The sequence below is a fragment of the Protomyctophum parallelum genome, assembly GCF_964188405.1.
Source record: "Protomyctophum parallelum genome assembly, chromosome: 9".
NCBI classification, from domain to species: Eukaryota; Metazoa; Chordata; class Actinopteri; order Myctophiformes; family Myctophidae; genus Protomyctophum; species Protomyctophum parallelum.
This window is the reverse complement of record NC_139706.1, coordinates 51,802,366-51,814,826: the sequence shown is the minus strand read 5'-3', so window position 1 is coordinate 51,814,826 and position 12,461 is coordinate 51,802,366. Positions and strand designations below refer to the sequence as shown.

At 43.2% G+C, this 12,461-nt stretch overlaps 1 protein-coding gene across 1 annotated transcript; it reads right to left on the bottom strand.

Moving 5' to 3' along the window:
* Positions 1-2,813: 2,813 nt before the first annotated feature.
* On the bottom strand, positions 2,814-12,038 carry LOC310863926 (NLR family CARD domain-containing protein 3-like; the record flags this gene model as incomplete). Its single annotated transcript, XM_083772461.1, has 9 exons — positions 2,814-2,854; positions 3,027-3,224; positions 4,219-4,268; positions 5,111-5,257; positions 7,753-7,929; positions 8,715-10,530; positions 11,274-11,324; positions 11,466-11,531; positions 11,783-12,038. The coding sequence occupies 9 exons, from the start codon at positions 12,036-12,038 to the stop codon at positions 2,814-2,816; spliced, it is 2,802 nt and encodes a 933-aa protein (XP_083628587.1).
* Between the last annotated feature and the right edge of the window lie 423 nt (positions 12,039-12,461).

The window sequence follows — 12,461 nt, the reverse complement described above, 5'->3', positions numbered from 1 at the left end:
CAGTGTGTGGCTCACAGACCAGTGTGTGGCTCACAGACCAGTGTGTGGCTCACAGACCAGTGTGGCTCACAGACCAGTGTGGCTCACAGACCAGTGTGTGGCTCACAGACCAGTGTGTGGCTCACAGACCAGTGTGGCTCACAGACCAGTGTGTGGCTCACAGACCAGTGTGTGGCTCACAGACCAGTGTGTGGCTCACAGACCAGTGTGGCTCACAGACCAGTGTTGTTTTCGTCGACTAAAACTTAAGACGAAAAATGTTCGTCGACTACCTTTTTCCACTGACGAAAACTACATGGAAACTACATGAAAAGTAAGCCATGATGACTAAAACTAAGACTTTTTTATATACTGACAATTTGGTCAACAAATATAAAAACTAGACTAAAATGTTAGGAAGGGACTAGTGGACAAGAGATCCACTATAAGTCATTTTACACTTGCTGAAAATAGCAGATCTGCAAGCTCATGAGTTTGTAGATCTGCTATTTTCAGCAAGTGAAAAAAAACTGTCATTATGATGGCATCAAGGCCCACCAAAATACATTTTAGTCGACTAAATCAACTGTAGATTTAGTTGACAAAAATCTTATATTTAGTCGACTAAAACTAGACTAATGCTAAAACATTCCAGGTGACTAAAATGTGACTAAAACAAAATTAAAACTATTCAAGAGACTATATGACTAAATCAAACATTTCTGCCAAAAACAACACTGTCACATTATTATTATTAGGGGCGCTCGATTATGAAATTATGACCGATTATCTGATCTCTGATTATTTGCAGGGTCATATCTGCCGATATCGATTCTGACCGATTCTGATATTATACAGACCACAATGGAAACAAGATTATAGACCCTATAGGGGCTAATTGGCCCAAAGCCTGTTAACACAGTATTCAATCAATCAATCAATCAATCAATAGCCTAGCTCTTTCCCAAGTGTCTGTTTTCACAACTGAATGAGACGAGTACACATAAACAACTACACTTTAGAAACAAGACCAAATAAACAACTACACTTTAGAAACAAGACCAAATAAACAACTACACTTTAGAAACAAGACCAAATAAACAACTACAATTTAGAAACAAGACCAAATAAACAACTACACTTTAGAAACAAGACCAAATAAACATCTACACTTTAGAAACAAGACCGAATAAACAACTACACTTTAGAAACAAGACCAAATAAACAACTACACTTTAGAAACAAGACCAAATAAACATCTACACTTTAGAAACAAGACCAAATAAACAACTACACTTTAGAAACAAGACCAAATAAACAACTACACTTTAGAAACAAGACCAAATAAACAACTACACTTTAGAAACAAGACCAAATAAACAACTACACTTTCATAATAATAATACAACTTTATTTGTATTATACAAATGTGTTCATGTCATGAAAGATGCTATACAAAGATAGCACCTTTCCATGACATGCAATGCAGCTCAAAGTGCTTTACTGTGGAGAAAGAAATAAAAGAAAAGCAAGGCATAAACATTAAAAAACAAGAGCAGTAATGCAAAACAGTGAGGACATGAATAACAAAACATTTAAAAGATCAATTAAAAGCAAGAGTGGGTCTTGAGCTGTGCTTTAAAAATGTCTACAGAGACAAAAACTCTGGCTGCTGCATTTTGGACAAGTTGTAATCTGTCAGTTGTTTTCTTAGGCAGTCTCGAAAAAAGTGCATTGCAGAAAACAAGAGCAAATAAACAACTACACTTTAGAAACAATAAGCCCCCACAAAACACAACCTGCAAAATAAATCTTGCAATATTCACAAGCAACACATTTACAAAGACAGTCACTTATAATTATCAGACATGGCAACCCATGTGTTCTCTTCTGTTCCTTTTGAAGATTACATTACACAGCAGCGCCCTCCAGCGGCGGTGCTCTGACATTACATGCTCAATGTCATGTCCATCAGCAGCCCTTGATTTCATTTGACACACACACAGCCCCCCCCCCCCCCCCACACACACACACACACTTTTTATTTTGTGTTTTAACTGTAATTGCAAGTTACAAACCAAGTCCATCAGTGACATCATCGGTGGGTAATCCTAGCTAATAGAAACTGCAGAATCATCTTCATTGTGATTCTGAACCCCCCGAAGGACCCCTGGGGGTCCACGGACCCCCTGGACCCCCCCGAAGGACCCCTGGGGGTCCCTAAAGGACCCCTGGACCCCGCTGAAGGAGGTCCACGGACCCCAGAAACCCCCTAAAGGACCCCTGGGGGTCCCTAAAGGACCCCTGGACCCCCCTAAAGGACCCCTGGGGGTCCCCGGCACCACCTCAGTGCATCTTGACAAACTCACCCAAACCTACATAGAAATAAATCCAGAGAAACTTCTCTCATGAATAAACATTTATTTGATGTTATGGTTTCAGAAATGCTTCAGAGCATTAGGAATATAAAATGTGGATCTGCTCATGAAACACTAGACATTTACAATGTACTTTTATACATCAATACTGTACAAGAACATTAAATACAGTATGTACAACTGGTCCATTTGTTTTTTTATCATCGTTTTGACAAATCTAAATCACCATAGATCAAAAATCTATGGTTGTAAAAATGACCCCAAAACATTTCTCTCTCTCTCATCAGAGACGTTGTCCGTCCTCACAAAGACACACTGAGGAGTCATCAAAAGGAACCCTAAACGCAGGGTAGAGAGCTTCAGTGAACGTGCTCTGGAAGGTATAAATGTGTCTCAGTGAGTCAGAGGATACTTCATAGAAGGACAGAGTCCCTGCAGGGCAGTCTAGATAAACTGCTACTCTGTAGACAGACTCACCGCTCTCATCCACTGCTCTGCTGGAGACAGAGGGACGAACAGGGAGGGTAGTCACCCTACTATTGTGATAGACATAGTAACTGACTCTCTCACAGTCCAGACTCCAGGAATGATCATTGTGTCCAAGCCTCCTATCCTCTCCTCTCCTGCTGATTGGTCTGTAAGCCCCTCCTATGCTAACCGTTCCCCTACTCTCTACCTCCCACAGGTAACGGCCTCCAGAAAGACCCTCTGAACACAGAACCTGATCATCATCATCACCAAATCTATCAGGGTGGTCAGCGTATGACTGAAGCTCCTCCCCCTCTGACCTTGTGACCTTCCTGTTGTCGTCAGACAGACAGAGTTTTCTGCTTGCTGTGTTTGGGTCCAGAGTGAGACGATGGGAATCTGATGAGAAAACAACACAGTAAAAAACATTAAATATTAAACATATTTATACCTGTCTCACCCTCCTCCACCCCATCTACCACATGTCTCACCCTCCACCAGCCCAGCTACGACCCGTCTCTCCCTCCTCCACCTGTGCTACCACCTGATATTACCCCGCTTGAGTTCCTTTGGTCCTTGTATATGTTTTGTCTCACTGTCTGTGATGCTGTTGTTTTTTCTGTTGTTTTCTGTAATGTGTCTCAGTTGTTGTCACTGTTTGTACTTTGTTTTCTCGCTGTTGTGTGGTAGCTTTAGTGCACTTGTTTTTATTTTATTTTTTCTCCTGTACAGCACTTTGTAAACTCTGAGTTTTAAAACGTGCTATATAAATAAAGTGGATTGGATTGGATTGGATAATTCTGGGAGTTTTTGACATGAACAGCACCACTGTAGTGTTGAATTTAAAATTAAATATACTGACAATTTCGTCAACAAATAAAAACTAGACAAAAATGTTAGGGAGGGAGTCGAGGGACTAGTGGAGAAGAGAACCAGTAGAACTAAAAGACAAGTGATGACAAGTGTTGCATTGCAACGCGTTGTGAACTTGTAGATCTGTTATTTTCAGCATGCGACCAAGTGTAAAATCAACCATTACTATATGACAACATCAAGGCCGCCAAAATACATTTTAGTCGACTAAATACATTTTATATTTAGTCGACTAAAATCTCATGATATTTAGTCAACTAAAACTAGACCAACACAAAAACATTTCAGATGACTACTAAAACTCAATTAAGTTTTATTCAAAAGTTTATGACTAAACTAAAATCTAAACGTTGCTGTTAAGATCAGATCAGACCAGATTCTACAAAATGTACTTTTCTGTTTTCTGAGTACTTTACTTTCCACCACTGCAAATGCCAGTAGCAACACATAGCAGACAGAGACAGACAGACAGACAGACAGACAGACAGACAGACAGACAGACAGACAGACAGACACTCACATTGTGTAGGGAGTTGAGGATTAGTCCAGAGTTCTCCTCCATGTTTCACTCTGTAGGAAGTAGAACAACAATGCATCAATGTCTGACTGTCTAACACAACGTCTCTGACACTACAGTGTTTCTGCTACCATTATCTTCACCAGGGCAGGCAGCCTGACCGGACAAACTCACTGCCACCTGGCTTGGACCAGAGGACTTAGAAATACTTGTTGTATTTACATTTCTAATATGATTTCTTCCCATGGTACTGGCCAGCAGGCTGTGGTCATACAACGATACACTGAGGACACTCAAATGGAACCGCAACATTATGTGCTGCTGAGAAACTGTCATGAAATGACTGAAAGGGAACCTTCTGTGTCCTGTTAGACCTGCAATTTGAGCTTGTAGATCTGCCATTTGAGCATGTAGATCTGCTATTTGAGCTTATCTGCTATTTGAGCTTGTAGAAGTGATAGTTGAGTTTCATCATTACATGTGAAGTATGCTACAACAGTATGTTTTTTCAGGCAGGCAGGCAGGCGGGCGGGCGGGCGGGCGGACGGACGGACGGACGGACGGACGGACGGACGGACGGACGGACGGACGGACGGACGGACGGACGGACGGACGGACGGACGGACGGACGGACGGACGGACGGACGGACGGACGGACGGACGGACGGACGGACGGACGGACGGACGGACGGACGGACGGACGGACGGACGGACGGACGGACGGACGGACGGACGGACGGACGGACGGACAGACAGACAGACAGACAGACAGACAGACAGACAGACAGACAGACAGACAGACAGACAGACAGACAGACAGACAGACAGACAGACAGACAGACACACAGACAGACAGACAGACAGACAGACAGACAGACAGACAGAGTCTACTCACTTGAGCGTTTCCAGTCCAGAGAAGTTCTCCAGTCCAGACACCGGCAAGACGTTGAAGGTCAAGTCTAATTCTCTCAGATGAGCATTCAATCTGAGAGCTGAGGCCAGAAGTTCACAGCTTCTCTCTGACAACCAGCAGTTCATCAGTCTAAATGAGAAATAAAACACCACATGTTTGATTGTCTGCTATAAAAGACATTATTCTGGATAGAAGACAGTGAAGCTGATAACTGGTGATGTCACAGACACAAGAAGGACATCTGCTGGAGCAAAAGACAATACAATTATTTGTATTATCGGCAATTTTTTAAACATGTTGATGAATCTTGGACAATGCTAAAATGTTCTCTTAACACAATCTGTACATAGGACGCCTGGGAACGTCATAGGGATTCGAACCGAGCTGAGCCTTAGACGTCTGTGGACGTCCTAGCACATCCTCAATGATACGGGGCGAGATAAGAATATTCAGAATTGTTCCTTTTTTTTTTTGGGCCCGTTCGCCTTTCGGCTGCCGTATGCTAACGCTCTGGGCTCATATTAGCTTACCGTTGACTTACATGTTAGCGCGACGGAAAGAATGACTCGTATCTCCTAATCCAGGGCGCTCTCCGTGGTTATGAACGGATCGATATGCTGGCGCTTCATTTCTGCTCCTCATCCGTCTCTCCCGCAAAATATGAACGCTTTTTGGATCATATATCGTATAAATTAAAATGATCACAACCGATGCCCGACCGATGCCATATTTTTGGGTCCGATGCCGATTTGGGAGAGACCTACACCACCGATGCCGATGCGATGCCGATGTTTTGGACAGATGTTTCGTAATCAATCATAAAAAATACATTAAAAAAACTTCTAAACTTATTTTCAGATGGGGGGTCCCGAGCAGAACATATTTTCAGATGGGGGGTCCCTAGCAGAACATATTCTCAGATGGGGGGTCCCTAGCAGAACATATTTTCAGATGGGGGGTCCCTAGCAGAACATATTTTCAGATGGGGGGTCCCTAGCAGAACATATTTTCAGATGAGGATCTGCAGACAAATACGTGTCAATTTGGGAATACTAAAATATATAAACTTTATTACAGGCTCGTGGCCCACAGGGTAAGACAGTACATCACAAATAGGAGAATACAAATAAAAATAAATAAAAAAATACAGTACATTTACCCAGCCCAAGAGGTTACTACTCTAGGCGAGGCTCTTATACCAGTGTCCTCTGATGGTAGAAGTGTACCTTACAGAACTACGGCCTGGGTCTGTCAACTGACCAATGAGTCCATTCAGTGAGCGATCCAGCCTGCTCATGAATTTAAATGTCAAGTTCCTCAACAGAGCCATGAAAGTAGTGAGTCCCAATGAACAGAAAAGCCCACTGGCTCTAGTGCTCCTTGGTTTTTTTAACAGTATACGAAGACAGTCATTATAGGCTACTTGCAGTTTGCGTAAGCTCTCCTTCTTGTACTTTACCCACAGTGGAGCTGTGTAGAGAGGGGTGCAATAAGCTCTAAAGAGGTTTACCTTAACATCCGTAGTACAATGGTGAAATTTACGGACCAACATGTTGGCTTGTACATAAAGCATTCTCCTCTGTCTAAACATGTCCTCGTCATCCTCTAAGGTATCTGTTATGATATGCCCAAGATATTTTGTAATTTTGGACACACCCATAGTTTGACCAGACAGATGAAAGGCAGGAAACTTAAGTTCCAGATCTTCTTTAGTTCTACATATGAGTATCATGCTCTTCTTGGCATTATACTGAATATCAAAGTCAATACCGTAATTTGTACATATATTGAGTAGCTGTTGGAAACCACTGCTACTTGGGGAAAGTATGGCAAGGTCATCCGCGTACATAAAATGATTAATTAGGCTATCACCCATCATACAACCTGTTCTGCACCCCCCCCCAGCTGCATTGACAGGCCGTCCATATATAAATTGAAGAGGGCTGGGGATAAAATCCCCCCCTGCCTGACGCCATTACCCACCCTAAAAGGGGTGGATAATGTGCTCCCCCATTTTACCTGCATTTTCTGGTTAGCATACCAGTAGACAAGAATGCGTAATAAACATTTTGGCACACCCCTAAGCTTGAGCTTATTAAAAAGCTTGTAGTGATGGATTCGGTCAAAGGCTCTCGACGCATCAATAAAACCAACCAGCATAGCAGAGCCCTGCCTTCTATAGGTCTCCACTGCTTCTTTCAGAGCGTAAATACATAAGTCTGTACTATGTTTGGGCTTGAAGCCAAACTGATTGTCAGTGGTGGAAATGTAAATACTTAGTCTATCAAGGAGTAGTTTTTCTAGTACTTTGGACACAATACTAGCAAGAGCTATGGGTCTGTAGTTATCTATACTCCCTACTTTCCCAACTTTGTCTTTTATTATGGGAACCAGAACGCCAGACAGCATGGAGTTTGTTTGTTTGACAACCAATGCTGTAGAGCAGGGGTCTTCAACAGGGGGTCCGGGACCCCGAGGGGGTCCTCCGAGTTACTGCAGAGGGTCACCAAATCTTCTTATAATAGAAGTGTGTTACTATGATATCAACCTTATTCACACTCTACCAATAAAGCCTCACCACAATATGAATAGTATAATCACATAATAAATAAAACATATCTGACCGTAGAGTCTCCAGTCTACAATGTGGACTCCTCAGTGCGTCACACAGCAGGTCCATATTTGGCTCCAGGTGGTTGTAACTGATGTCCAGGTGTCTCAGATGGGACGGATTAGAACTGAGAGCTGAAGCCACAACTTCAATGTGTTCCTTCTTGAGGTCTTTGCCAAAACCAACAAGTCTGTAATGACAGATTAAATGTAAAATCAGAGACGATCAAAACAGGTTAAGGAAGTAAACTGAGAGATCTTCTATTGCAGATCTACAAGCTCACATTGTGTCACATGGTGAGGTTGCAGATCAGCTATTTTCAAAAACATATTTAACCCATTTTGGGCGGAAACCCCTTTTGGTGTTGGCATTATGTTATGCTTTAGCTATTGAAAAGCAGATCTACAAGCTCATAGCGCGCCACCGAGTGGCGCGCTACAAGCTTGTAGGTCTGCTATTTTTGAAAAATCGAAGAACGACTGACATAGAAACATAGCTTTTTCAGAAAACTGTCAGGATGTAGAAGACATTTTTAGAATTTGATCTCAGGTCAGAATGGGTTAAGTAAATTAATTGACAATAATAAATTAACATTTAACAATTAATTATGGTTACATAATAATGAATAATAATAAATAATAATGGTTACAATTATGGTCTGTTACATAATACATATTTATTTATACAAAGTCCTTGGTTTGAGAACCACTGGTTTACATTAAACACTGCAGAATGAACCACCTGTTGTGACCAAGCAGGCTTTTAATTTGTGATGATTCCACCTCTGTGTGTGCATGTGCGTGTGAGTGTGTGCATGTGCGTGTGTGCGTCCATCCATGCGTGTGTACAGTACGCATGTGTGTGTGCGTGCGTGCATGTCCGTTTATTATTTGTATTAATTTGTAATGGATGAATATAGTAGTAATATATGAGGGAATGGTGCTCAGTCATGTTGTTATTCACAGGACTGCTAACCTGGCTGTTGTGCAGTTCCTCACAGCTGGGATCAGTCTCTGTCGCCCCGCCTTGTCTGTGTTGTATTTGTCCAGGTCAAACTCCTCCAGAAGCTGCTCTGACATCAGGAGCATTGAGGCCAGAGCTGAACACTGGGTCACAGAGAGTTTCTTCCCTGATCTGCTCTCTGACTCCAGGTACTGTTGGATCCCCTGACTGACTGACGGGTCGTTCATCTCCATCAGACATTGGAAGATGTTGATACATCTGTCAGGAGAGGCACTGCGATCATTCATCTCCTTCAGGTTGTCGATGACTCTCTGGATCTCCTCTGGACTGTTCTCTGTCTGACCCAGCAGGCCTCCTAACAGACTCTGGTTGGACTGCAGTGAGAGACCATGAAGGAAGCGGACAAAGAGGTCCAGTTGTCCACTCTCACTCATCAGGGTTTTCATCATAGCAGCCTTCAGGAAGTCAGACAGGGAACTGTCACTGTTGAATCTCCCATATCCCAGGAATGTCTTCAGGACCTCCATGTTCTTCTGAGTGAAGCAGTGGAACAGGTAGACTGCAGCCAGAAACTCCTGGAGGCTCAGATGAACGAAGCAGTAGACAGTTTTCTTGAAGAACGTGTCGTCTTCTTTGAAGAAGGTTGTGCAAAAGCCAGAGATCCGCAAGTCCTTGATCACATCAAGACCACACGCTTTCAGGTCTTTCTCATAGAAAATGATTCCTCCTTTGTCCAGTTGGTCAAACGCCAGCTTTCCCAGGTCCAGAAGAACTTCTCCTGCATCCTTTATGAGCTTCTCTTTGTCTTCATTGTTTAGTGAAGGATCCTTCATCTTCTCCCGCAGTGTCTCGCCCATCAGGAAGTGGCAGAACAGCTCAACCAGGGTTTTGGGCAGCTTGTCTGTCATCCACGTGTTCTGCACAACTCTAGCAAGGAACCAACAGAAGACTGGGATTTCACACATGGTGTGGAGCATCTTTGATTTCTGGATGTGTGAGAAGATTGAGCTGGCCTGGTTCTCATCACTGATGCTCTTCGTGAAGAACTCCTTCTTCTGGTCATCTTCAATGAAGCCTCGTACTTCTGTCATTCTGTTAACAAACGCCATAGGAATCTGTTTGACTGCTGCAGGTCGTGAGGTTATCCAGATGTGAGCAGAGGGGAGCAGCTCTCTCTTGATGAGGTTTACAAGCAGATGTTCCACTGGGTACGAATCCACCAAGTTCATGGGTCCAAAATTTGCTTTGAAATCGAATGGCAAAATATTTTCATCATATCCATCCATAACCATCATGACTTTGAAGGGGCTCTCGTTGTAGTCTACTGACTTCTGCAATTCGTTAAATATGTCATTAAGAATGTCTTCCTCAATGAATCTGGTTTCCACGATGCAGCGGTGAATTAGCTGTGCCAAACGAAACTTTTCCCCCTTGAGCAGATTTAACTGGCGGAACTTGAGCGGGAACACGAGGTGTGGATCTTGGGGGAAACATTTCTTGGCCCAGTCAGACACAAATTTGTGCACGAGGAAAGTTTTGCCAATTCCTGCACAGCCAACGGTCAGCACTGTTCTTACGATTACTCCAGAACGGTCTTTGAACATTTCAATGAGTTGGATTAGGGTTCCCTCTCCTGGCTTCTTCATCTCCATCTGTCTGACCTCATGGTGGCTGTGGATGTCTGTGTCTTCGATGTCTACATTGTAGAGCCAGATGAAGATCTTTTCAAACACAACCTGAAGCCTTGTGACCGAACTTACACTCCGATATGTACTGCTCATGTTGCGTTGAAGTTGTTCTTCATACCCTGATGTTCTCTCCAACAGACCTGTAGTGAACAAACGGAAGGCTTATCTGTCGGGGTGGCCAAATGGAGACGTTTTCTTAACCGCCTACCGTTAGCACGCAACAACAACAACAGGGTTTAACCCATTTTGGACGGGAGCCCCTTTTGGTGTTTTAAGTGTAATGTTACACTTTAGCTATTGAAAAAAACAGATCTACAAGCTCATAGTGTGGCACGAACTTGTAGGTCTGCTATTTTTGAAAAATCATGAAAATGTGGCAAAAATCTTTGAATATATATTCTTTCAGAGCGAACGTTTTTAACTCAAATCTTTGCTTCTGAGGGGTTCCTGGAACAACATATTTTCAGATGGGGTTCGGCAGCCAATTACATATATTTTTTGGGGTTCTTGACATTAAATATTGAGCACCACTGATACAGAAACATCTTTCAGAAAACCGTCAGAACATTTTTTAAATGTCGACCTCGAAATGTAATTGTTTAAAACACCAAAAAGGTGCTCCCGCCCAAAATGGGTTAAGTCCGCCCGGACGGGGAATTGCCTTGGCAACAAAAATACATACAGATGCAATGACCAACGCTGGCTCAATAGCTCAGGAACAACTCATTCCTAAATCACACAAAACTCATCTCATTCTTAACCTGATTATATAAAGAACAAACACACACACACACACACACACACACACACACACACACACACACACACACACACACACACACACACACACACACACACACACACACACACACACACACCTTACCTCTCAGTTTGGCTTCTCTCTCTCGTCTTGCCTTCTCTTCTCCTGTCAAAGCTGAAATGTGAGACAGTGATTGGTCAGAGTGGAGACACAACCTCCCATTGGGTCCGCCTCCGTGCGTGTGTGTGTGTGCGTGTGTGCGTGCGTCAGAAAACATAATTGTGTTTAGTGTTGTAGGGTTAAAAACCAACGTACCCTGCTTCCTCCTCTTCCTCGGCCTTCCTCTTTCTGGGCTAGCGGGTCTCGGAGGAGGAGGGTGACCTGGAGACCTGTCTGTGACAGAGGTTATATAAATTAGAAGAGGAGGAGACCTGGAGACCTGTCTGTGACAGAGGTTATATAAATTAGAAGAGGAGGAGGTGACCTGGAGACCTGTCTGTGACAGAGGTTATATAAGCGACTGCGGCAACCACACTTTTTTTAAATTGCGACATTTCTAGTTACAATCTACAAGGGTGTTTTAATATAATATTAAGTTATAAACTTAAAATATCTATCCTCTCTTCACCTACCTGTTGGTTTGGTTTTAAACCTCTCCACTAGATCAATCCTGTATATCTTTGTCAGAACATTCAGCATGATCTGAGTTTCTCTACCAGGGTAGCTCTGCGCGATCAGGTCCACTGTGTCTGTCCTCTTGGCGTTCTGCAGATCACACGGCTTGAGAACCTTTCCAGGCTCTTGTAGAAGATGCCACTTGAACGTGTCAAACTCATCGTGAAGCAGCTGATCCAGAGTGTCCAACATGCGCTGCTTAAGTGTCCCCATGGTGGATTCTGTTACAAACACATGATATTAACATGTCAGCTTCATTATTTGATGTGAAAAGAGTCAAAAGACTGAACACAATAAGCTGCATGGTTGAAGTTACATGCATCAGGAAACACTTCTCATACCCAAATTCAGTTTAAGTTTGTACTCCCACACCCACCTGCAGCTGTCATGTCATTTATGTACACAAACCTAAGGTGTACTGTGTGTGTGTGTGTGTGTGTGTGTGTGTGTGTGTGTGTGTGTGTGTGTGTGTGTGTGTGTGTGTGTGTGTGTGTGTGTGTGTGTACTGTAGGGGTGCGTTCGGATAGCGCACTGAGCACACTGCAAAACAAACTCTCCCGCTCCCGGTGCACATATCCAAACTCACCCATATATAAATGTTACCGTTGGTCTTTTTGCAGGGCAAGGGCAAACATT